Source organism: Hylobates moloch, unplaced genomic scaffold (assembly GCF_009828535.3).
Source record: "Hylobates moloch isolate HMO894 unplaced genomic scaffold, HMol_V3 SCAFFOLD_11, whole genome shotgun sequence".
NCBI classification, from domain to species: Eukaryota; Metazoa; Chordata; class Mammalia; order Primates; family Hylobatidae; genus Hylobates; species Hylobates moloch.
Genome location: NW_026652286.1, coordinates 47,167,021 through 47,190,496, shown reverse-complemented (window position 1 = coordinate 47,190,496; position 23,476 = coordinate 47,167,021). Strand labels below are relative to the sequence as shown.

The window sequence follows — 23,476 nt, the reverse complement described above, 5'->3', positions numbered from 1 at the left end:
CCCGTACCTTTAACGAGTTCCTCAGATGATTTTGATCCCCCACTAGGTTTAATTGGGACTAGATTATCCCAGATGTACCTCCTGGCTGGAACACACAAAGCTCCCATCATACTTCTTAATCCCAAGGCTGAGTTGCGTACATTCTCCTTCAATTTCCACAGCATCCGAAAATGCTTCATAAAAATACAAATGAGCTGGGTGCAGTGGCTCAAGCCTGTAATCCCAGCACTTTGGGAAACTGAGGTGGAAGGCTGATTAGAGGCCAGGAGTTCGAGACCACCCTGAGCAACATAGTGAGGCCCTGTCTCTACAAATAAATTAAAAAGTTACCCAGGTGTGCTGGTGCACACCTGTAGTCTCAGCTACTCAAGAGCCTGAGGTGGGAAGATTGTTGAGCCCAGTCATCCAAGGCTGCAGTAAGCTAGGATTGTGCCACTGCATGAGGGGCAGAGTGAGACCCTGTCTCAAAACAAAAACAAGAAAAACCAAATGCTCCTTGATATACCAACTCCACATACAGAGCTGGTTCCCCTGGTGCTTGATCCTAACTTCCTCCCAGGCAGGGACCAGAGGACTCAGTTGGCACTTAGCAAATGTAGCTGTAAAGCCGGGGATGGGTTTGGCTTTTGCACTGATTAGACTTGATTCTCTCCTTACTTGTTATCTCCCCTGCCTCCATGTCAGGCTGGTGAGAGCTCACACTTGCACCTCTCCAACCCCTCTGCTTCTCTTATATCAGTCTGTGCCTGCAGCTGGCATGATCTGCCCACCCTGTGAAATCTCCCATGGAGAAGGGAGCTTCGAGGTGGCAGGTCAGTACACAGAAATGTCACATCTGCCTGTGGAGATGCCCCATCTGCCTGGACAATGTCAACAGAGTCAGAAAACACACCCCCTTGCATGGAGCTGAGGTGTGTCAGGGAAATCTAGGGAACCCCTGACTCCCAGGACTTTTCTTGCAGGGGAGGGAGGGGTTGCAGCCAGAGCCCACACTCTGGACCCAGCCTTCCGAAGGAAAGTGGGCGGGGCAGGTCTGTCCCTAGTGGCTGCTGTTCAGCGCTGCGCAGACCTGTTCTGGCTGGAGGCGCTTGTGGGCAAAAGCTGGGGAACAAGAAGCAGCGTCTGCATGTTCATTCAGCCACACACATGTCACCTGAGGCTCCCAGGACCTGGCAGAAAGTCTGCAGGTGAGAATGGCAGGAGGCAGGAGGCACATCTGGAGCTGTTTGGTGTGCCGAGTTGGGAGCTGGGATGCCACAGTGACACGCTCTAACAGGAGTACCCTACTGCTCTCCAAGGACTCCAGAGCCCTGGAACCCCGAACACCCCTCCCTCCTGGCCACCTTCAGACCAAGCGTCAGTCCCGCTCCTTGGCCCACTCTGACCACTGCCTGGACCAGAGACTACTGTTTCCCAAATGGTGCCCCTGGCAGTTTCCTAGACTCTGAGCTGGTCAGAACTAGAAGGGTTCTTAGAGGTCACAGTAAATGTCCCATCTGAGAGAGGCCCAGGGTAATACTTTGAGTCACCAAGTTCTGCTCCAAAAGTTCTCTCCAGTGTGCACTGTCCTCTCTGTTTAACTCAAGTCTTGTTTCCACCTAAAAACAGAGGCTCCCTACAGGCAAGAGAGTACGTTCTTCCACCTGCCCCACAGCATGTGTGAGCAGGGGGCTGAGGGCCTAGTGAAGGTGGGGTATGGATCAAGGCAAAGACTTCTAGTAATAGTAGTGATGGCAACCACAGTTCCTCATCTGATGGCACTTTACAGTTTATCTCTACCATCTCACTGGACTCCGATCACAGTTTTAGGAGACAGACAGGACAGAGATTATCTCACAGATGAGAAAGCTGAGGTTCAGAGAGGCTAAGAGGCTTGCCCAAGGTCAGTGGTACTGCTAGGATTTGAACCGGGGCCCCCTGGCTCAGTGTCTCCTATGAGAGTGGCAGTCAGTTAGCTAGGGTCTAGCAAACATGTGTTCCTGAGGCTCACCTTCTGGCATCTGGTTAATGTCCACATAAAGACGCAGCATGAGGCTGCCCAGCCCAAAGGCCAGGCCTGGCCCCATCATGGTCACTGCAAACAGGATCCCTACAACACAAAGCCTGAGTTAGGATCCTCTGGCCCTGTCTTCCCTCTGCAGACCAGTGCCTGCCCAGTCTCTGATGGGCAAGAACACTCTGTCTCCCCTGGTCAGGGATGGGGAACTCTCCAGGGCTTCCCTGGACCTTTACTGGCCAAATGGGGCAGGGGGCAGGGACTCCATCTCCAGCCCCAACCCTGGGTCTCTATTCCTCCTAGTTGAGCGTGGCCTGACCCTCAGAGGCCAAGGGATGGCACTGGTCCTCACCAAGGTAGAGGGGCGAGTTGCTGTTGTGGGCAAAGTCATCGATGTAGGAGATGCCAAAGGGCTGAATGGGCACCCCGCCCACGCCCAGCAGGGTCTGTGCCACAAACATGATCCCCACCACACTCAGATGCCGGGTTTCTGTGTAGCTTGAGCAGTTGCCGTTGGAGGGGGCCGAGGCTGGGGCCGAGGTTGTGGGCAGGCACAGGGAAGCCTTGAAGTCCTGTGGCATATCCTCTGAGAGATGACAATGAAAAAATATTACAACAATAGCTAAGACTTAAATAGCACTTACCCCAGGGGAAGGTACTGTTCTAAGTGCTGTGTATAAAAATAAGTTGAGCCCCACAACAAACCTCAAGGGTGAGTGCTCTCATTACGCCCGTTTCATAGGTGAGGAAACTGATGCTTAGACAGCAACTAGTAAGGGAACAGGGCCAGGATTGGAACTCGGGAGGTCTGGCTTCAGAGTCCACGCTCTTAAACTGCCCTACACCACCTTTCTGAGCTGAGGCATTTGCAAGTGCCATAGCAACGGTGGCCTCTGGGTGGGGCGGGGTGGTCAAAGGTGGTACAGTTTGAACTGGGTCCAGAAGAATAAACACAATTTTCCAGAAAAAGAGGGAGGGGAGGGGTGTTCCAGGGAGAGGTCACAGTACGGGCAAAACCCAGGGACTTGAAAGGGCACCGTGCCGGGAGAATGCGAAGCTCAGAATGGCTAGATCACAAAGTGTGAGGGCAAGGCCAGGGCTGAAGGCACAGTGGAGCAGGGTGGGGCAGCTGGGGCTGGATTGTGGAGGGCCCTGGGGCCCTTGGCATTCACTTTGGGGGAGGGTTCAGTGCCAGCTTGGGACACAGATGCAGAGTACAGAAAAGAATTTCTTAATTTAGTACCTGACATTTGTTCCCTGGAGCTCACCAATATTTGGTGAGCAAACTTGAGGAGACCCTCACACTAATATTATCCCAAATGTGGCTGTAGAAGCAGCCTTCTCTCTGCGGCCCTCCATTTATGGAGCTGGGACTCTGAGCTGTGTCAACCCAGCCCGGAGAGCCACTCCCTTGGGCTGCAAAGAGCCATGTGAACCAAGGTCAAGAACCTGAAAGAAGCCTTCCACGAAGGCTGCCTGGGACTTGCTGTGTGACTTTGACAGAGGCCCTTACCCACTCTGGGCCTTGGTTTCTTCATCTTTCAAATGAAAGAAAGAACAAAATTTGGCCAGGCGCTGTGGCTCATGCCTGTAATCCCAGCACTTTGGAAGGCCGAGCGGGGTGGATCACTTGAGGTCAGGAGTTTGAGACCAGGCTGGCCAACATGGAGAAACCCCATCCCTACTAAAATACAAAAATTAGCCTTGAGTGGTGGCACATGCCTGTAATTCCAGCTACTCAGGAGGCTGAGGCAGGAGAATTGCTTGAACCTGGGAGGCAGGGGTTGCAGTGAGCCAAGTTCACGCCACTGCACTCCAGCCTAGGTGACAGAGTGAGACTCCATCTCAAAAAAAAAAAAAAAAAAAAAAAAAAAAAAAGAAAGAAAGAACAAAGTTCTCCAGATAAGGAATTCAGAAGCGGAAGAATTCAGCAGTTCAGAACAGCAGCTAAGGTAGTGCTACCTGGGTGTGACCTTGGGGCAGTTCCTCCCCTCTCTGAGCCTTGGTTTCCTCACTTGTGGGGAAGTAATGATAATCCCTGCCTCCTGGAGTCATGAATATTAAGAGTGGTGGGTGGTGAGTGTGCCCGGGCATGGGGCCTACTAGATGTTAGATGCAACAATTATTAGAGAGGTCATGTCTGCCTTCCCCATCCTTGAGTCCCCAGTGCCCTGCAGAGGGCCTGGCACAGAACACAACTTCATCAGTCTTGGATGAAGAATGAGTGAATGGAATAGCCTGGAGTGTCAGAACAGGAGGGGAGTTTGGAGATCTCTGAGTCTCTCCCATTCTTTGGGCTGATATAAAGACAGAGGCTCAGACAGAACGGCTTTGCTTGAGGATTCGGGGGCACCTATTGCAGAGGGGTTTGTATGGTAGTAAGGATGAAGAACAGGCGTGACCTTGCACAGAAAAACCTCTGTAAAGTGAAAATTCTGTACAAAGAAATGTGAGGAAGTATTATTTTTTGGTATTCCAAGCAGTTCTCTTGACAAGTTTCCACGCAGGCCTAGAGAACCACTCTGCATTCTTTATGCACACGCTGGGCTTTCCCATTTCCCTGCCTCTGCACCCATGCCCTCCCCTCCACCTGCAACTCCCACCTTCTCTCTAAGCTGCAGCTCAAGTGCCACCTCCTCTAGCCCCTCCAGCTCCCTCCAGTTGCCAGGGTCCTTCCCCTATTCAGGGCTCTAATGGCCTCCTCTGGCCACCTCCCAAGGTGCTGGGCTCTACACCTTGTAGCAGAGTTGCCCGTGCTCACGCCAACCCTGCACCCCACTGGGTCGTGTCTGCTTCATCTTCTCTCCCCTATCCCTGGCCTCTGGTCTGGTACAGAGTGGGACTTCAGAGGTGTGAGCTGGTGGGAGGATGAGGGACGAAGCCTGCTCTCTGACAGTCTTCCTCCCCTAGGAAGGCTTCCTCCATGCCAGGCTGGGGTGTGGGCTCCTCCCACCCCTGTGCTTCCCTCCTCACACAATTGTTTTTTGTTTTGTCTGTCTCCTCTCCCAGGCTGGGAGCTCCCTAGAGTAAAAGGGACTGATTCCCCTGAGAGGCTCAGGCATGAAGTAGGCGGCATTAAGAGTTTGTCGGGTGTCCCATTGGGTGGATGAATAGATAAATAGATGGATGAGTAGGTGGATGGATCGATGGGGTGGATAGATGATGGATGAATGGATGGATGGATAGATGGGTGAGAGGGTGGGTGGGTGAGTGGGTAGGAGAGGGAAGGAATAAAGTGAATGATCAGGTTGTTAGGGTCATTCTTTAAGAGACAGGCATCCACTTGTCAAGTAGGGCCTCAACAAAATCCCACTGGGCTGGACATGGCTTCACCATTCCTGTCCAGAATTCTTTCATTTTTTAAATTTGTTCATTCACTCATTCATTCTTTCTTTTCCCAAAGTCTTTTATGAGGATTAAATGCATGACTACACATTAAGTGCTTAGAGCAGTGTCTGGTGCATAGTAAGTAGTGTATGACACTATTATTATTACACACGCAATTCCTGAGGGTCTACTGCATGCCAGGCCCTCAAAGTAGGCTGCGTTGTAAATTCACCCCCACCTAAAAAAACCCACAGTGACATACAGGCAGGCCCTCACCCCTCTGCGCAGGGCCTACTTCCTACCCCACTCCCCAGGTCTGCCAGAGACCCACCTGGGCTGGGGCCTGGGGAGCCGGGTTGGGTGGGGGACTAGCAGCTGTCCTGGGGTGTTGGGGTGTATCCTGCCCGATGAACGCCTGTGGGGTGGGCCCCAGCGCAAAGCAATGCAGAGGCTCACGTCCCACTCCTGCCCAGCCCCTGCTGCTCTTACCAGGGCTGGTGTTGTCGTAGCGGTATGGCTCGGAGATGAAGTGTGGGAGAGTCATGAGCAGGCCGGCCAGGGCCACAAGGATAGCCCCATAGCCAATCATTCGGGGCCGGTGCACCCGGCTGCCAAAATAGCTCACAAACACAATCAAGGCTGTGTTCCCCACCTGCAAAGGGATGAGGTGACCCATTAAGGTGGAACAGTGCCCAGGGCTGGGGGCCTGCACTATCCTTGTCTCTGTCTCTAACTTCCGTAGGCCCATCTGAATAACGGACTGAATAAAAATCATCTGGGTCCCTCTCCTGGGTCCCCCTGGGAAGGGCCGCACTGCCCCATTACGGGAGAGAAATGAGGGCAGGGTGGAGAAAGCTAGGAGTTCAATTCCATTTTTGAACACAGATTGGACCCCATGTTAGAACATGGGGAAGGATGGGCCATCGAATGAAGGGATTTCGAGTTTCAGGAATGTCATAAACAAAGTCCAAAGCCAGGTCAAGGCTTGAATTTTTTTTTTTTTTTTTTTTTTGAGATGGAGTTTCACTCATTGCCCAGGCTGGAGTGCAATGGTGTGATCTCAGCTCACTGCAACCTCCTCCTCCCAGGTTCGAGCAATTCTCCTGCCTCAGCCTCCCAAGTAGCTGAGATTACAGGCATGTGCCACCATGCTCGGCTAATTTTTGCATTTTTAGTAGAGACGGGGTTTCACCATGTCGGCCAGGCAGGTCTCGAACTCCTGACCTCAAGTGATCCACCCACCTCGGCCTCCCAAAGTGCTGGGATTACAAGCATGAGCCACCGTGCCTGGCCCAAGGCTTGACCTTTTGAGCCTTAGTATCACAATCCTAGGATGTGAGTTCAGGAGGGGACTTCAGTTCATGCAGGGCAGGGACAGTCTCTGCCACCATGAGCAGGGGGTGCATTGGCTCTGCTGCTTATTGATTGGTGACCGTGGGTGAGTCCCAGACACTCCTCGCTGGGGGAGTGGGGCAGTATCAGCAGGGGAGCCAGGGGATGGCTGACCTTCGAAAGGACAGCCACACTCCATAGTGGCTGTATCCACAGATAGGGCCCTGAGGCCCAGAGACAGGGGAGTGACTTGCCCAAGCTCCCAGAGCAAAGTAAGGACTTTCCCCTCCCACCTCTGAGGCAGGTGCTGAGGAGGATCTGGGGACACTGCAGCTGGACGGCCTTGGGTTGTGAGGAATATGACACATTACCAAGGGGGGAGAATTTCATGGGAATCTGCCCGGGGGACAGGGGAGAAAGACAACTTCCTTCAGGGTAAAAACATCTGGCGGGGGAAGGACTGAAGGACTGGGGCACAGCTGGACTCTGATCTCCAAATCCACCCAAAGCAGCTCATCTGCTCCTCCCTGCTTGGCTGCGGGCCCCACAGGCCTGTGAATCCCCGGGCAGTTCTAAGGACAGACACCCTGTGCCATGGTATCCCTCCCCACACCATCCCAAGGCTCAGAGGTTCCGCTCTTGATGCGATTTAAGCCTCTCTCACTACTGTTGAAGTGACTTTCTTTGATTCCTTCCTGGGACAGGCAATAGTTGGGTGCCTGAAAAGGTAAAGGACACAAAGTGGGAGTGGGTGGATATGGGGACCCTGGCTAGCTCTGAAATACCCCAGGACCTGACCCTTTAGAGGTTCCCAAGGGGAGACAGCCAAGTCCAGGTCCTAGAAGACAGCTGCAAATGCTCTGAGGTTTCAGGCAGGCGCTGGGACAGGGGTTGCCTGAGGGCACTGGGAGGGGAAGGCCTTAAGGTAGGGTAGTGAGAGGGGAGGCTGGTGGAAGGTGCGGTGCAAGCCTCCCTCAGTGTCCACCCCTGTGGCTGGGCGGGGCCTGTACCTCGTTGAAGGAGGCCAGCAGCCCCGACGTCTGGCTGGAGAGGCCGAAGCGCTTCTCCACTGTGGAGATGGAGCTCTTTAGGTAGCCGGAGATCATGAGCTGCGCCAGCTGCAGCAGGCTGTGGCACAAGACGAACAGCTGTGGGGGGACCCGGAGGCAGGCAGAGGTGGGCGGTGCATGGGGAGACAAACAGGGGGAGGGAGGCAGAGACAGCAGCAAGGAGTAGAGATGGGGAAACAGAGTCACAGAAAGAGACAGAGGGCGGGAGAGTGACCAACAGAAGAGAGACAGAGAGAGACCAAAGGAGACAGGGAGAGGAGGAGGGAGGGGAGAGAAAGAGAGAAAGGGAAGAAAGCCCAGAGGAGGTAGGGGGCAGAGAGAGATGGTTACTGGTGTAGCTCACAGCTTCTCACACAGGACTAAAAACTAGAAAAGCTATCCTGGGTACACTCCAGGGGCCTGGGGGCTATCGAAGAGCCACAAGACCGAGAGTAGGGTCTTCCCATGGCCAGGAATGGTGGGAGCCCCTCTGACTCTCAGAGACCCCCTTGGCTGGGCTGGACTTTCCTCCCAGTTCTACCATCCTGCCCCTCTCTCAGGGAAGCTATCCCAGATTCACCCAGATCCTTCTCCATCCCACCCCCACTAGTCCTCTCCCAGAGTGGCACTGTGAGGCCACCTGCACACACTGAACCCCACCACAAACATCCCAGCCTGCCTGGAGTCTCCTCCTGAAAAACTCTAAAAGAATTCCTAAGAGAAGAAAAACTTCAAAGGATTAAAAAATAGAGTATTTATGACAGAGCTTAATATATTCACTCTGTTCTGAGTCTCAGTTTCCTCATCTGTACAATGAGGACAACAGCCCAAGTTCCCAGGGATATTGTGAGAACTAAATAAGATCACGTGTGAGTGGCACCTGGCACAGTGCCTGGCACCCAGTGGGCTCCAGTGGACGTTGGATGTTCACAGCTGCCCTTGGTGGAGCCAGGACTCCCAGTATCCACATAGGTTCGGGATCCCCAGGGCACTTCTCTATTTCTCTGGGAAAGTGGGAAACAAGTGGTACCTCATCCTGCACTACTCCAAGAGCACCCCTTTCCTCTCTGGGAGGAGCGAACATGTACTGGCCACCTTCTATGTGCCCGAAACCCAGCTGAGTGCTTTCGCAGATCATCCCTTTGATCCTCACAGCCATCCATTCTATAGATGAGGAAACCAAGGCTCAGAGAAAGTCTTCCTTGGCATTACACAGCCGGTACGTGACAAAGCCTGCTCTTCTAGACTCAGAGGCCCCTGCCAGGCCCTGAGAGGTACCTTGATGTTATGGAACACACTTGGCCGCACGTCCTGAGGGTCTGGGCTGGCTTTGCCTCCAGGTGTGTTTTCTGTGCCCATTGTGGCTTCGGTTTCCTTGTCTGGTACCTGGGGTCCCTCAACCGCTGGCCCTGAGGGACAGAAAACCAGGGAAAGAGAATAGATAGAATCCCAGAGAATGGCCCTGACCTGATTAGGTAGCCCTAGACCTCAGAACCAAGGACTTTCAGGAATTCTTAGTGGTTGATGAGAATCTGAGAATTAAATCAGCTTCAGCCTTCCTCATTCTTAGGTGGCAGTTCTGGAAGGGACTTTCCTAAAAGGGTGTGTATCCCTGTGCCCCTACTGATCCAATACCTATTGGGTACCTATTTCACACCTCACTCTGCTCCTGGCAAAACTTCCCTTCTAGGGAGAAGCTGCTGACCTCTCTACACAACAAACCTGCAGGTAGTGGCCCCAGCAGTAGGGTAAGTCGTGAAGACTCTCAGCCTGCCTTGGGTTGTGAGACAGCCCGTGCTCTTGGAGACTGAGTCTGGGCCTGGGACTGTCTGGCTCAGTCTAGGATCAGAGGTCTGGGGTAGGTGCAGGGTCAAGGCTAGGTCCATAGTCAGGGAATAAAGGCTTTTCTGGGGTGTATTGGAGTCGATTTCAACCCCGCACAGGGAACCCTTGTGCATGTCATCAGAGAGCTAACCAGCCAATCCCCAAATCACACCATCAGACCATGTTGCTGGTCAGGGCAGAAAGGGCCCTCTGAGTTTGTCTCATTTAACACCCTTGTGGACAGAGGCCCATGGGGTGATAACTGAGGACACAGAACTGTCTTGGACCCTTGGCCTCCTTTACACATGTTGGCTTTCCTTACATGGTAACTATGATAACTGTCAGTATCTCACTCACTGCAATGAGAGGAAAGCTGAGCCCCTTCAGAGGCATCTCCCAGGGTCTCCTGAGCTCACTCTCAGTGGGGAGCCCGGAAGTCCAACCTTGAGACTCCACCCCTCCAGTTAGACTGAAACCACCTGCTCCTCCTGGCAGCCCAGGCCTCCTTGGCCTTCCTCCCCTCCTGCAGCTCCACTTCCTGCTGGAAGCCTCCATTGTTTCATGTCCCTCTCACCACCGGCAGGAGTTTCCTTTCACTCAGCATGCTTTCTGGAGCCTGAAAATTGACCTCAGGATTCCTCTGACCTGGGGGACTCTCACTCTATCTCCAGGGCTGAAAGACAAACTCAGGGAGGGGGCTACAGAGGCCCTGAACCACCACAGGTGAAGTTTTTGTGATCCTCTTACAAGGTACCTGAGATGTAATTCATAGCCATAAAATCCACCCTTTTAAAAGTGCACAATCCAGTGGGTTTTAGTACATTTACAAAGCTGCACAACTATCTCCACCATCTAATTCCAGAATATTTTCATTCCCTCATAAGAAGTCCCATACACATCTGTAGTCACCCTCCATTCCTCCCTCTTCCCTGGCAAACACTCATCTACTTTTTGTCTCTATGAATCTGCCTATATTCTGAACATTTCATATAAATGAAATCACACAATATGTGGCCTTTTGTGACTGGCTTCTTTCAATTAGCATAATGTTTTCAAGTTTCAGGTATTAGAAACATTCATGTACAAATTTTTATGTAGACATACATTTTCAATTCTCTTGGGCGTACACCTAGGAGCGGAATTGCTGGGTCATATGTTCATGTAAAATAATTCTATGTTTAACTATGTGAGGAACTGCCAAACCATTTTCCACAGTGGCAACACCATTTTACACTCCCTCCAGCAATGTTCCAATTTCTCTACATCTTTGCTAATACTTTCATTGTCTGCCTTTTCAATTATAGCCATCCTCATAGGGTAGAGGTGGTATCTCAGTGTGGTTTTGGTTTGCATTTTTCTAATGACTAGTGATGTTGAGCATCTTTTCATGTGCCTACTGCCACTTGTATATCTTGCTTTGGAGAAATGTCTATACAAACAGGTTGAGGAATTTGGCTGAGGAAATGGAAGTGCGTGTGGCTAGGGAGGAGTCCCTCTGGGGGGCATAAACACTCAGAGGAAGCAAGGAACTGTTGAAACAAAACTGACACCTGACAGGAGGAGATGGGAAATTGGCCTAGGGAAGAGGAGTGTCGTGGAACACTCAGTGGGAGTCACTTTAAAGGCAAGGAGGAAGTAAGGCAGTTCAAAGCAAAGGCTCCCAGAGGAGGTGGAGGAGACCATTTCTGAGCCTCAGCTCCTCTCACCAGCCGCAGTGGGTTTCCTGCTGTAGTCTGGGCTCTGTGCCACAGGCTTTCTGTGCACTGGCCCATTAACCCTCTCCACAGCTCTGTCCCTTTGGTGTCTTATTATCTCTATGCTTCTGATAAGGACACCCAGGCTCAGAGGAACTAGCTTTGCTGGTTAGCACTGGTCCTAGGACTCAAGCCCAGGTAGGTGTTAAACTCAACGTCACTCAATGCTCCTTGTACAAGTTTGACAGGCGGAAGAAGCACACTGCTTTTCTCTGTCTTGGCCCACCCAAACCTAGCCAAGTCACTTCATAGGTAGCAGTGCCAGTCCACCAAGGGTCCAAGCCAACCAGGTGAGAGAGCGGGAGCTGAGGCTGGGAGCAGAAGTCCCTGACCTGGAGCCCCAGCTCTGAAGGAAACCCAAGGAATGGATGGGGGAGAGCGGGGAAGGCCTGTGGGCCAGCTCAGAACGTGAGGCCCCCACCTCCAGGCCAGACCCTGGACCCTCCACTTAGCTTCCTGGGTATACTGGAGGCATCCTTGCTGTGCCCCAGCCTGTCTAGCCCCAGTTCCAGCCCCCTGGCCTCTCACCTGCCCACTCGTAGAGCCTGCTCACCTGCCTCAGGTGAGCTCCCACTCCAGCCTCACCTCTGGCTCTCCCTGAAGCTTCAATCCCAGCCTCTTCTGTCAAGGCTCAAAGCCTTCCCGGGATTACTTTATCCTTTAGAGATATGGCTGTTTGTGGAGGGCAAAGTCCACAGCCTGTGCCTCTGGGCAGGGGAGGGAAGCACTGGCCACATTCCTCCGGGATCTGAGAGGAGCACGAGTCATGTATCGGGGGTCAGTTGGTTACTGAATGGGGCTTGTCAGGCAGGCTGTCCACCCCCTCCGAGCCTTTCCTGTGGGCTGGGGTCTCTGCTGACGCACTGACAGCAAACTTTCCCCTTCCTGACTCAGGGCAGAACTCCCCTCGGAAGGATGGTCGAGTCCAGGACTGCGTGTCCTCCTGTGGAAGGGCATTGAGGACTTTGTCAGGGGCCACCCCTGACAGGAGGAGGGGACGGCCATGGGACTGAACCTGGGCTGGGCAGGCGGTCTCCTGTGGGAATGAGGGGACCTGGGGCAGGGAGCCAGGCCCTAGTTTAAAAAACCCAGTCCCTCTCTCTCCCAGGTGGGCAGCTAAGTTTTGGGGTCCCAGATAGGCCAGGTGTCTCCAGGGGCTAGGGACCCGCAGCCCGAGCTGGCCCGCAATGGGTCTGTGTGCCTGACTGTCAGTCGGTCACTTGGCTGATCACTCATGCAGGCACACCGTGTCCATCTGCTGGTAAGCCAGCCAGCCAGCGGGCTGCTGTCTTTCAGGAGAGCTGTCCGTTCAGGCCGTCAGTCAGCCACCTGCCTGCAGCTCCTCATAAGACAGTCAGACAAGTTCCTGAAAGTCTGTCAGCCACAAACTTCGTTTCCCAGGTATCTGGTCAGTCAGAGACTCACCCTTCAGGAGGCTGCCCTTCATGGGTAGAGTCAGCATTCTCCACACCACCTGAGTCTGGGTGATGAGGAGCAAGGTTTCAGAGACCAGCCTGACTGCAAGAACCACCTTCCCTTACCTGTTCTCTGCGGGAAAGGCCCAGGATTTTGCCTCCTTTGGCTGCCTCCCAGCTGCAAAGGGCAAATCTCAGGGAAATGTGAGGCTGAGAATAGGCTTTAAGGCCTCAGACCTGGGTTGGAATCCCAGCTGTGCTACAAGCGCACTGTGTGAGCCTGGACACATCCCTTGAACTTTCTGAGCCTCAGTTTCCCCATTTATAAGGTGAAGATAACAGTATTTACTGATGGAATTCAGGACACACTACTCCCCAAATATGGCACCTTGGCCACATTTGAGAAAACAGTAGAAGCAGGTCATAAAACCTAGGATAGTCACCCCACTCTGACCTTCTCCCGCCTTTCACCCTGAAACAGGTCATAAGATCCTCCTTTGAGAGTTGCTCTCTTTCTACCTGGAGAAAAGAAACAGCCTTAACTTTGAAGACGCAAGGACACAGAGAAGAATCTGAACAAACAGGCCTTGCTAGGTTCCCCCAAGTGTATCACCATTAGCTCACACCCTCTTCGTGCAATACCTCTCCACAACTATATACTTCTTCATCAAACTTGGCATAAAAAGTCACAAGTTTTTGACATTTTAGGCTAGATGATTAAAAAATAATAAACCAGCCTGGGCAACATGGTGAAACCTCATCTCTACTACAAATGCAAAAAATTAGCCAGGTGTGGTGGTGCATGCCTGTAATCCCAGCTACTCGGGAGGCTGAGGCAAGAGGATCACTTGAGCCTGGGAGTCAGAGGTTGCAGTGAGCCGAGATCGTGCCACCGCACTCCAGCCCAGGCAATAGCGTGAGACCCTGTCTCAAAAAATAAATTAATTAATTAATTAATTTAATTTAATTCAACATAATAAAAACTAAAAAGTTTAAGAATACACACGTCTTCCCATTTCTTTGGGTCTTCATCTCTGAAGGCCCCTGTGTCATGTAAAACTTATATTAAATAAATTTGGGCCAGGCGCGGTGGCTCATGCCTGTAATTCCAACACTTTGGGAGGCCGAGGTGGGAGAAGTACCAAGCCCAGTAGTTCCAGAGTAGCCTGGGTGACATGGTGAGACCCCATCTCTATGTAAAAATAATAATGAAGTAAATTAAATTTTTAAAAGCCAAATAAATTTGTATGCTTTTCTCCTGTTAAGCTGTCTTTTGTTATAGGGACCTCAGCCACCAGCCTAGCAAAGAGTGAGGACAAGAAATCTCTTCTCCTCTATACGACCTCAAAGAGGTAAGGCCTCTGGGGCAGCTGGCCTGGCATATAGGTGGCCCTTGCTCTCTTTTCCTGATAAATATTCAAACACATCTGAGGCAATCGGGCCCAGCTGGATCCATCCCCTGCCACACACACCTGGTCTTCCTCCAGGTAAATCCCTGCATCCTGACATCACATTCATCCATCTCTGGATCATCTCTCTCCCTCTCTGGGCTAGGAGGCAGTGATACAGGCTTGAAGCCCCCAGCTACAATGCAGGGACTGTAATCCCTCCTTCCTGGTGCAGAAAGCATCTCCTGAGGATGAAAACCATCTATCCCCACATTCAGCCTAAGAGCTAAAAACCCCAAACTCTACCTTACCATCTACATTCACATGATGGTATTTGCTATTTCACTGTCTTCATTAGCAATATTTTTCCTCTTCCTAGACTGTCTGTCCAAAGCAAATGGTTTGATTATTCTTTAGAGAAACTTCCTGAAAGATGGATCAGCCCTTCAAGGGAAGAGGCTGTGGCCCTCAGATTCTCAGACTATCTCCCCACAAAATCCAAAACCATTGAATTGAGATTCTTACCCATCTCCATCTCCATCTTCATCTTGAGTAGGGATTGGGTAAAATAAGGCTGAGACCTACTAGGCTGTATTCCCAAAGAGTTAGGCATTCCAGGTCACAGAATGAGATAGGAGGGCAGCACAAGGTACAGGTCATAATGACCTCGCAGATAAAACAGCTTGCAGTAAAGAAGCCGGCTAAATCCCACCAAAGCCAAGATGGCAATGAGAATGCCCTCTGGTTGTCCTCACTGCTACACTCACACCAGCACCAATGACAGCTTACAAATGCCATGGCAATGTCAGGAAGTTACCCTATATGGTCTAAAAAGGGGAAGCATGAATAATCCACCCCCTGTTTAGCATATCATCATGAAATAACCATAAAAATGGGCAACAAGCAGCCCTCGGGGCTGCTCTGCCTATGGAGTAGCCATTCTTTTATTCCTTTACTTTCCTAATAAACTTGCTTTCACTTTACAGACTCACCCTGAATTCTTTCTTGAACGAGATCCAAGAGCCCTCTCTTGGGGTCTGGATCCAGACCCCTTTCTGGTAACACCTCCAGAGGTGTTGGGGTGGGAGGCAGCCAACCTCAAGGCCCTTCCTACCTCCTAAGTTGCTTGGGGTTCCCTGGGCCTGCAGATCCCCCTGCCAAGCTCCTGCAGCCCAGCTCATCTCTCATCTCTCCCTCCATAAAACCCCCCTGCCAGGCCAATTTCTGTTGGTCACTCTCTTGCATTACTTATGTTTGCCTCTTATCTGCCTGACTAGGCAATAAACTCCCTCAGGGCAGAGGTTGTCTTGTACTCCCCCAGTCCTGGTGGATCATGTTAGTTCCCTGCTGAAAGCCTCTGGGTGAGAAGACTTTGGATTCAAATATTTGTTTTGTCATATCATAGCTGTGTGACCTAAGGCATCTGATTTAGCCTCTCTAAGCCTGTTTTCTTCTCTGTAAGTGAGTGAGCAGTGTCTATCTCCCAGTGTTTTTATTAGGATTAAAGGAAAATGTCCTATGCCTGGTATGCTGTGGTCCTCAACAATGGTTAGCCCCTCCCCAACTCCCAGCTCCATCTGCAAACCGTGAGTACAGGATCAGTCCCAAGGAGGTCAAGGCTAGTGGAAGCCAGTCCCATCCCATGTACCCCCCACCCTAGTGAGCATTATTCCCTGGCTCCAATAGATTCTTGCCATTCCCCAAATTCATCATGTTCTTTTCCACCTCAAAGCCACCTGTACCCTCAGCCTGGAGTGTCCTTCTTCCCCAGCAAACCACTTATCTTTCGAGGCCTGGCTCAAGCCTGGCCTCATGGTGGCTCACACCTGTAATCTCAGCACTTTGGGAGGCCGAGGCTGGCGGATCACCTGAGGTCAGGAGCTCGAAACCAGCCTGGCCAACATGGTGAAACCCTGTCTCTACTAAAAATACCAAAATTTGCCGGGCGTGGTGGCGTGTGCCTGTAATCCCAGCTACTTGGGAGGCTGAGGTATGAGAATTGCTGGAATCTGGGAGGCCAAGTGTGCAATGAGCCGAGATTGTGCCATTGCACTCCAGCCTAGGCAACAAGAGTGGAACTCCGTCTCAATAAAAGAACAAGATTGTTGAATTGAACTAAACTAAATGAAGGGGAAGAGAAGGCTGGAGCACAGGGTCTGTGGGTGGGGACTGCGGTGGCGCGCATGAGTTGGGATGGGGGCAGCATGAGGGCCCTGAATGCTCCAGTTCCTTGTTCGGCCTGGCCCAGCATTCTGGAGGAGAGCGAGTCAAAGGCAGGAAGGGGGCGTGTTTCCAGGCATTGGGCTTGGCTGTCATATTTGGGAAATTCTTCCCAGCAGGACCTTGGGTGGTCTGCTGGGAGGACAATAGCATGCTTGAGGTCCAGCTTTGTGAGACTCCAGCTGTTGTTTCTTGAAGGAGATCTGGCAGGGTCGCGGAGGGGCCAGGCAAACTTTCTGGTGATTTCCCAGCTCAGTCAGGAACCCTGAGCTGAGACTTTCTGTTCCCAGTTGTAACCCTGGCTACCCCATCTAGACCCAGGATGACCTAAAAATTAGCAACTAGGGCCTGGAGGGAGGGTCACCCTATGCCTAAAACAAGGAGCCAGAGGCTCAGGGATAGGCAGCTATGGCTCAAGGCCATGCTCCATTTCCTCCATGTGGTCCCAACTAATCTCTGTGCTTAAATTGACCCCTTAAGGAGTCCGTGTTATCCCATCTCACTCGTATCATGAAGCTCTAGTGCTCCAAACACAAGGTGACCCAAATGACCGTCTTCAGGCTGTTTTGGCACCAGAGACCCTGGGGTCAGGGCAGGCTTCCTGCAGAGCCAGCTCCCTCAGATCTATGTTCACCAGGCACAGGCTGGGAATATTGGAGCCTTCAGTACAGATTTGTCCAGAAAGAGGGGAAGAGGAGGCCAGGAAGGGCTCTGTTACCAGTGGGGGGCTCAAGTTTGAGCCCCAGCTCTGTTGCTGAGCAGCTGCATGGCCTTGGGCAGGTAGCAGAACTCCTCCTAGCTTTTGTTTCCTCATTTGTTGTTGTCGTTGTTGTTTTTGAGATGGAGTCTCACTCTTGTTGCCCAGGCTGGAGTGCAATGGCGCAATCTCGGCTCACTGCAGCCTCTGCCTCCCAGGTTCAAGCAATTCTCCTGCCTCAGCCTCCATAATAGCTGGGATTACAGGCATGTGCCACCACGCCCGGCTAATTTTTTGTACTTTTTTTTTAGTAGAGACAGGGGGGTTTCACCATGTTGGTCAGGCTGGTCTCGAACTCTTGTCCTTCATTTGGAAAATGGGCCCAGAGTGCTTTGTTATCATAAAAGTTCTGCACATGGCCAGGCGCGGTGGCTCATGCCTGTAATCCCAACACTTTGGGAGGCCGAGGCAGGTGGATCACGAGGTCAGGAGTTCGATACCAGCCTGGCCAACATGGTGAAACCCCATCTCTACTAAAAATACACAAATTAGCTGGGCATGGTGGCGAGTGCCTGTAATCCCAGCTACTCGGGAGGCTGAGGCAGGGGAATCATTTGAACCCGGGAGGCAGAGGTTGCAGCGAGCCGAGATGGCGCCATTGCCCTCCAGCCTGGGTGACAGGGTGAGACTCTGTCTCAAAAAAAAAAAAAAAAAAAGTACTGTACACATGAGTGGGGTTATTATGAATGTTCCCAGGACACAGATTCTCTGGGCCACTGAAGCAGGGCCACTTCCTCCTCAGATACTTTCTATAGCTCCCAATTGCCTTTAAGACAAAGTCCATGTGCCCAACCTGGCATACAAGTTCCTTGTGACTGGGCCCCATCAGCTTCTTTGGCTTAACTTCCCAAGGTGTTGCCCAGTGACCCCCGCTCCTCCAACGGTACCGGGCAGCTCACTAGCTCCACAGACATGCAGGTGTAGTCACTTTCCTAAGCATTTGCAGTGCTATCTCCTTCCCTGGCGTGCTCACCCTGTGTGGGATTGGTGGAGGGAAGAGAAAGCACAAGGGCAATGGCATGGAGAGGAAGAGCTCTGGTACCAGGCAGACCTGGGGGCTGGTCTCCACTCTGCTGTTTACTTAGGGGTGAGCTTGGACCTTGCTTGCCCCCTCTGAGCATCGGTTTCTCACCTATTGAAAAGGGGAAGGATATTTCACTGAGTTCTCTTAAAGCCAGTGATGCGGTGCTAGAATTTGAACCTGGGACTGCTGGTTCTTTCCCTCGCCCCGCGTGTCTGCCCTAGAATGGCTTACATTTGAACACAGATGGGCTGGAGAGAGGAACAGCAACACCGGAAACAAGGAGGGATGACCCTTGAAGAGAGGGTCATCAAACAGCGTATGGAAGAGGTTACCCCCAGCTGGAAGAATCTGGAACGGCTTCCTGGAGGAGTTGGCATTTGGAAGAGTTGGAAAACAGGGCAAGTGTCACCAGGATGGGATGTGGGCAGGGGCTTCCTGAGCAAAGGTGAACAGGTGGGAAAATGAAATCTCTGAGTCACACTGTGTGTGTGTGAATGGCTGCCCCATCACTGGCAGGGAAACTGCTGCCTAAGGAGTCTGTGGTGAGTGGGTGGAGGGGCTCTGCTGGAGCCAGATCTGACCTTCACTCCTCTCTGGTGTCTGCCCTGACTGGGACAGCTTCCCCCTCTCCCTTGGGGACTCTTCCCAGGCTGCAGGCTCTCTATCCTACCCCACCCGCATTCCCACACCCCTCAGAGTAGTGTGGTGAGCCCGGCCACAGCCCAGAATGGGTCTCGGGAAGCAAGGCTAGAGGTGGCACCCGATGGCCCACCAGGCAGATGCTGGGGTCAGCTTCCTGCTGTCTGTGTGGGAGGTCAGGGAGCACCTGGAGAATATTCCAGAGCTGGGCCCTGCAGGGGTCAGAAAAATAGTCCTGGGGGGACCTGTGGGGAGGTGTAGTGCAGCCAAAGTCACTAGTTAGTTCCCACACCCCCCAGCTCTCCATCCCTCCCATCCATACTGAGCCAAGGCTGATGGGGAATTTGGTTTGTCAATGGCCGATTCACACCGCTCCCCCCAACCATCCCACCCAAATCTGACCTCATTCTCATCTGTCCCGTGAGGTGCCCTGAGAGGAGGCATCCATCCCACCCTTCCTGCCATACTGCAGTCCCCAAGCCTTGGCTGTGTTCTCCTGGAGTCCCTACAGCTGCTCCTCAGCCGGGTCTGTCTCCATGGCCTATGAAGCCCTCCCTGCTGGGCTTCTGGGAGCAAGTGGGGCCTTGCCCAAATGGCTGTGAGGCTCACACAGCCCAGGGGAGGATCAACAGCTGGGAAAGAGGCCAAAGATGACAGCTATAGGGCGTCTAACCTGGAGTTCTCCCAGTAGAAAGATCCTTTGTTTCTTCTACCCATACTGCCTTCCCAGGAAATGCTGGGCCAGGTGCTCTGTTTCCAGAAACACTGCCCTCGATACAAGGCGATTCCTTGTCACCCTGCAGTCAGAGCTTCAAGACCTTTTTCCTCCAGCCTCCTCCCCACTCTACAGTAAGAGACCTCACTGCACAGAGACCCACGCAGGTCTCTGCAGGTCACTCTCAATCCCCTGGTCTTCTGGGTGGATCTTCTGACTCTGCCTGCAGGTCTGTCTGTAGCTCTCCGTCACCTGTCCCTGTCTGATTCTCTTTCCTGCTCTGTCTCCTGCCTCTCTGTCTCTCCCAGTCTCTGCTGCAGCCCTCTCTCCTGGTTTGACCTCAATACCTTTCTCTGCATTCTCCCGCTGATACCTGTTGATATTGCGTTCTCCGACCTCCTGTGTGCCTCTTCGTTTGAGCCTGCCTGTCTGCACTGTCTGACTACACTTTTCTCTTTTTCTCTGCTCTGTCTGTCTCTATCTTTTTCTCCTTCGAGAGGGGAAACAGGGCTCGAAGAGGGGGTCAGGGGCCTGTCTTTCTGTTGTCCTCTAAGTCTTGGTCTCATCGACGAGGTTTGGCTGGGTTCCCTGGCTCCAGCTGAGTAGATAGTGTCCCTTCCTGCTCCTCCAATCATTCACTCATTCATTTAACACACCTTCACTGAGCTCCGGCCATGTGCCTGGCTCTGTGTCAACAGCTGTGGGCACCCATCCCACCTACTCTGGCTCTACGGTCTCACCCTTTTCTCTGGGAACATGTCCCCCAGGCTCGCTCTCCATGTCCCTTCCTTAATTTGTTCGGACTTACCTATCCTGGGTCCCATGACTGCTGGAGTGCAATGAGCTCTAGCCCCTAATTCAATCTCAGGACCTGGAGCTTAGCAGGGGAGAGGAAGCAAATCTTCTCAGGGGCTCCTGGAGACAGCAGCAGGTGAGCCACAGCAGGGATGCAATAATGGTGGGAGCTCCAGACACTGGGTCAGTTCTTCTTGGGCCACACAGGACAGCAGACTCGTCCAGGCACAGGTTAGGGAGTCTTGCTCAAACTCAGCCCCAAGTATCTCCAAGTGTTTGTCTCCCTGGGTCACTTGCTCCTTCTGTCTCTCCCTTGCCCTGGCTCCACGGTTGTGTAGGAGGCTGGGTTTGTTCAAGTCCAGCCTCTCTGCGAAGAGGAAGCTGCACCCCGCCTCCCTGAGGCTCAGCCTCAGCCTGTCCTTTTCCAGCCTCTTGCCTCAGCATTTCCCTTAGGTATTTTCCCCTGCTCTGTTAGCAGCAGAGAGGTGGGGGCACAGGAGGGATGTTGATGGGTCTCCCCAAGCTCCCCAACCTTCCACACTCATCCCCCAGTCTCCTCACTGCACTCCCATTTTCCACCTGAGCCCTTCTCCTACCAAGCTCTTGTTCCCTTCACAGAACTTTTGTTGCCCTCCCTTGATAGGAGGACCCCATAGAGAGCCCTTGTTCCCCCATCTAGCAGTTGTCCTCTTTCGCTGAACCCCTGTCCCCCTCAAGCCCACGTCCCCTCTCACTAAATCTCTCATCTTCTCCCTGAGCTCCAAGAATCCACAGCAAGAAGGGGCTGTGTCCACTAAGTATCCAGTGGCAGCCGGCCTGGGTGGAGCTCATGGTAGAAGGTCCATCAATTTCAGACATCTAGGCAAAGGAGGAAAGGAACAGAATGGAAAATATGAAATTCTCAGAGTTTCGTGGACTGAGGACTGAGGATGGAGGTTCAGGAGCCAGAGATCTGGGACCCATCTCAGTTGTTATTTGCTGGTCAAGTGATCTCAGGCAAGTCCCAGCATCTCCCTGAGCATCAATTCTCTCATCTATAAAGAAGGGACAGTAATCCCTTGCAGAGCCACTGTGAAGGTTCAGTGAAGGAGAAAGAAGCCAAGCCTGGAGGCCTGGAGCTCAGAGAAGGGAGTGGCAGAGGTGGGGCTCAGAACAGGGCAGCAAGGGAAAGCAAATCCACTTTGCCTTTCCCAGCTTGCACAGCACTTTCACACACAAGCCCCACTGGGTCCTCCCCTTGACACTGTAACATCAGGTTATTTATTCCTTGATTTTACAAATGAGGCATTGAGTCTCAGTAACTTGCCAGAGATCACCCAGCTAGTAGGTGGTGGGTGCCTTGAACCTCTAATGCTAGAACCAGGCTTTTCCCTCCACCCAGGCTATCTTCTCTGAGGAAGATCTGGGTTTCCCCAAATCCAAGATGCAGAAGTGAACCTGACCCTGTCTCTGGAATAAGGTCTTTGTGTGGAATGAGGATGTGGGTTTGGAGTCTAACTTTCAGGGTGCAATAATAGAGAAAAATACACCAGCTCCACTTGGCTCCTATTTGCTGTATGAGGGTGCTAGTAGGATGTAGGGAATGTGTGAAATAATCACAGATCTCCCTGGCACTCAGGAGGCACTCAATAGATACTTGTTACATGAATAAATGAGTCTTTGAGAAACCAGAAATGTGAGTGCATGGCCATTCCACTGAGAAAGGTCAAGAACTGGCTTGGATTAATAGAAAGACCAGACCCTGATGGGTTTGACCCAGGGTCTGACCTGATCAGACCCTACTTGAGAAAACCAAATTGGGTCTATCTCTCCAAATCCTTCTGACCAACGTCAGCATTGTGAATCCTCAGGAAGATTGGCAGAGGTGCAACCTTCCAGACTCCAAATTACAGGTATGAAGATCCCTTTAAACTTCCTGGAAGCCCAGTTACCCCCATCTTGGCCCCAGGGCCTGAAGAAATTCTGTGCATGGAATGGTCTTGGTAGGGGGACCAGCTTGTCTGGCTAAGTTTAGCTGATTGATCTTTTTGTTTTTGTTTGTTTGTTTTTGAAATGCAGTCTCTCTCTGTTGCCCAGGCTGGAGTGCAGTGGCACAATCTCAGCTCACTGCAACCTTGGCCTCCCAGGTTGAAGTGATTCTCGTACCTCGGCCTCCCGAGTAGCTGGGATTACGGGCACGTGCCACCACACCTGGCTGATTTTTGTATTTTTAGTAGAGACAGGGTTTCACCATGTTGGCCAGACTGGTATCGAATTCCTGGCCTCAAGTGATCCGCCCACCTTGGCCTCCCAAAGTGCTTGTATTACAGGTGTGAGCCACTGCACCCACCCGGCCTATCTCATTGATCTTTGAGTCAAGCAATTCGCAATACCCCCCAGGGCATGATATATACAGTAGCCTCTGGCATGAGCAGCTTTCATTTATTACCTCAACTTCCCCAGGCTGGCAAAGCCTGGTCCAAGAATATTCCTGAACTTGAGCTGTAGAACTGGAGCAAGAGTCAGGTAGCCAGTAGCCTCTGAGACTTAGGCTAACATGCCTTCAGACCAGCTCCCTGGTGAACCCCGTAGTCAGCTCCTGCTATGAGTGGCCCAGGTCTGAGGTTTGATCACACTGGTTTACACCTGGGCTTTGCCATTTGCCAGTGTGTGGTGTTTGCTGCGCTTTGTTCAAGTATTATATGAAGGTGCATTTTACAGAGCGCCACGATGCGTATGGATCACAACACCATCTGTGGATTCCCATAGTTTACAAAACTTGATGCCTTTTTTAGAGTCCTTGGCTGTTGGCAAAAGCCTAGCACAATCTGCAAAACTCTGCTGCTTCCAGAGCCCTGTGTCTCATGCTAAGCCTGATGCTGTTCATAAAACCCTGGGCTGTTTGCAGAACCCAAGCCCTTACCTTCTTCGAGCCAGCCCACTTAGGAAAATGCCTTTTAGTAAACCAGGAAAAATAGGAGACTCTTCATTTTATAGAACTATCTGCTTTGGGGTACGAAGGAAGAGTGCTGGGCCCAGATTAAAAACCTCAAGGCTGGTCTCAGCTCTGTCATAATCCTGCTGTAGGACTTTGGGCTGATTCTTTGTCCTCTCTGGGTCTCTATGTTCCCATCTGTTAAATGGAGATCCTGACATCCAACCATCCACCTCAGGCCTGTCCTGAGGATCACTGTGAGATTGCCCAGAAGACAGGGTGTAGGCGGGGTGAAAAGGGGAAGAGTGCCCAGAGGCTTCTTCCTGA

At 52.1% G+C, this 23,476-nt stretch overlaps 1 protein-coding gene across 2 annotated transcripts in view; it reads right to left on the bottom strand.

The window, feature by feature from the left end:
• Window positions 1–20,552, bottom strand: part of SLCO2B1 (solute carrier organic anion transporter family member 2B1) — a 55,526-nt gene extending 34,974 nt beyond the window's left edge. The window contains exons 1-6 of one of the 2 annotated variants that reach the window (XM_032166943.2): window positions 20,249–20,552; window positions 8,983–9,113; window positions 7,666–7,803; window positions 5,813–5,975; window positions 2,349–2,582; window positions 1,991–2,089 (exon numbers count right to left, since the gene is read on the bottom strand). In XM_032166943.2, the coding sequence (XP_032022834.1) occupies window positions 1,991–2,089; window positions 2,349–2,582; window positions 5,813–5,975; window positions 7,666–7,803; window positions 8,983–9,113; window positions 20,249–20,264 (781 nt within the window). In that variant the 5' untranslated portion in view covers window positions 20,265–20,552. The remainder of the gene's footprint in view (window positions 1–1,990; window positions 2,090–2,348; window positions 2,583–5,812; window positions 5,976–7,665; window positions 7,804–8,982; window positions 9,114–20,248) is intronic. The other variant, XM_032166944.2, reaches the window with a different exon arrangement.
• Between the last annotated feature and the right edge of the window lie 2,924 nt (window positions 20,553–23,476).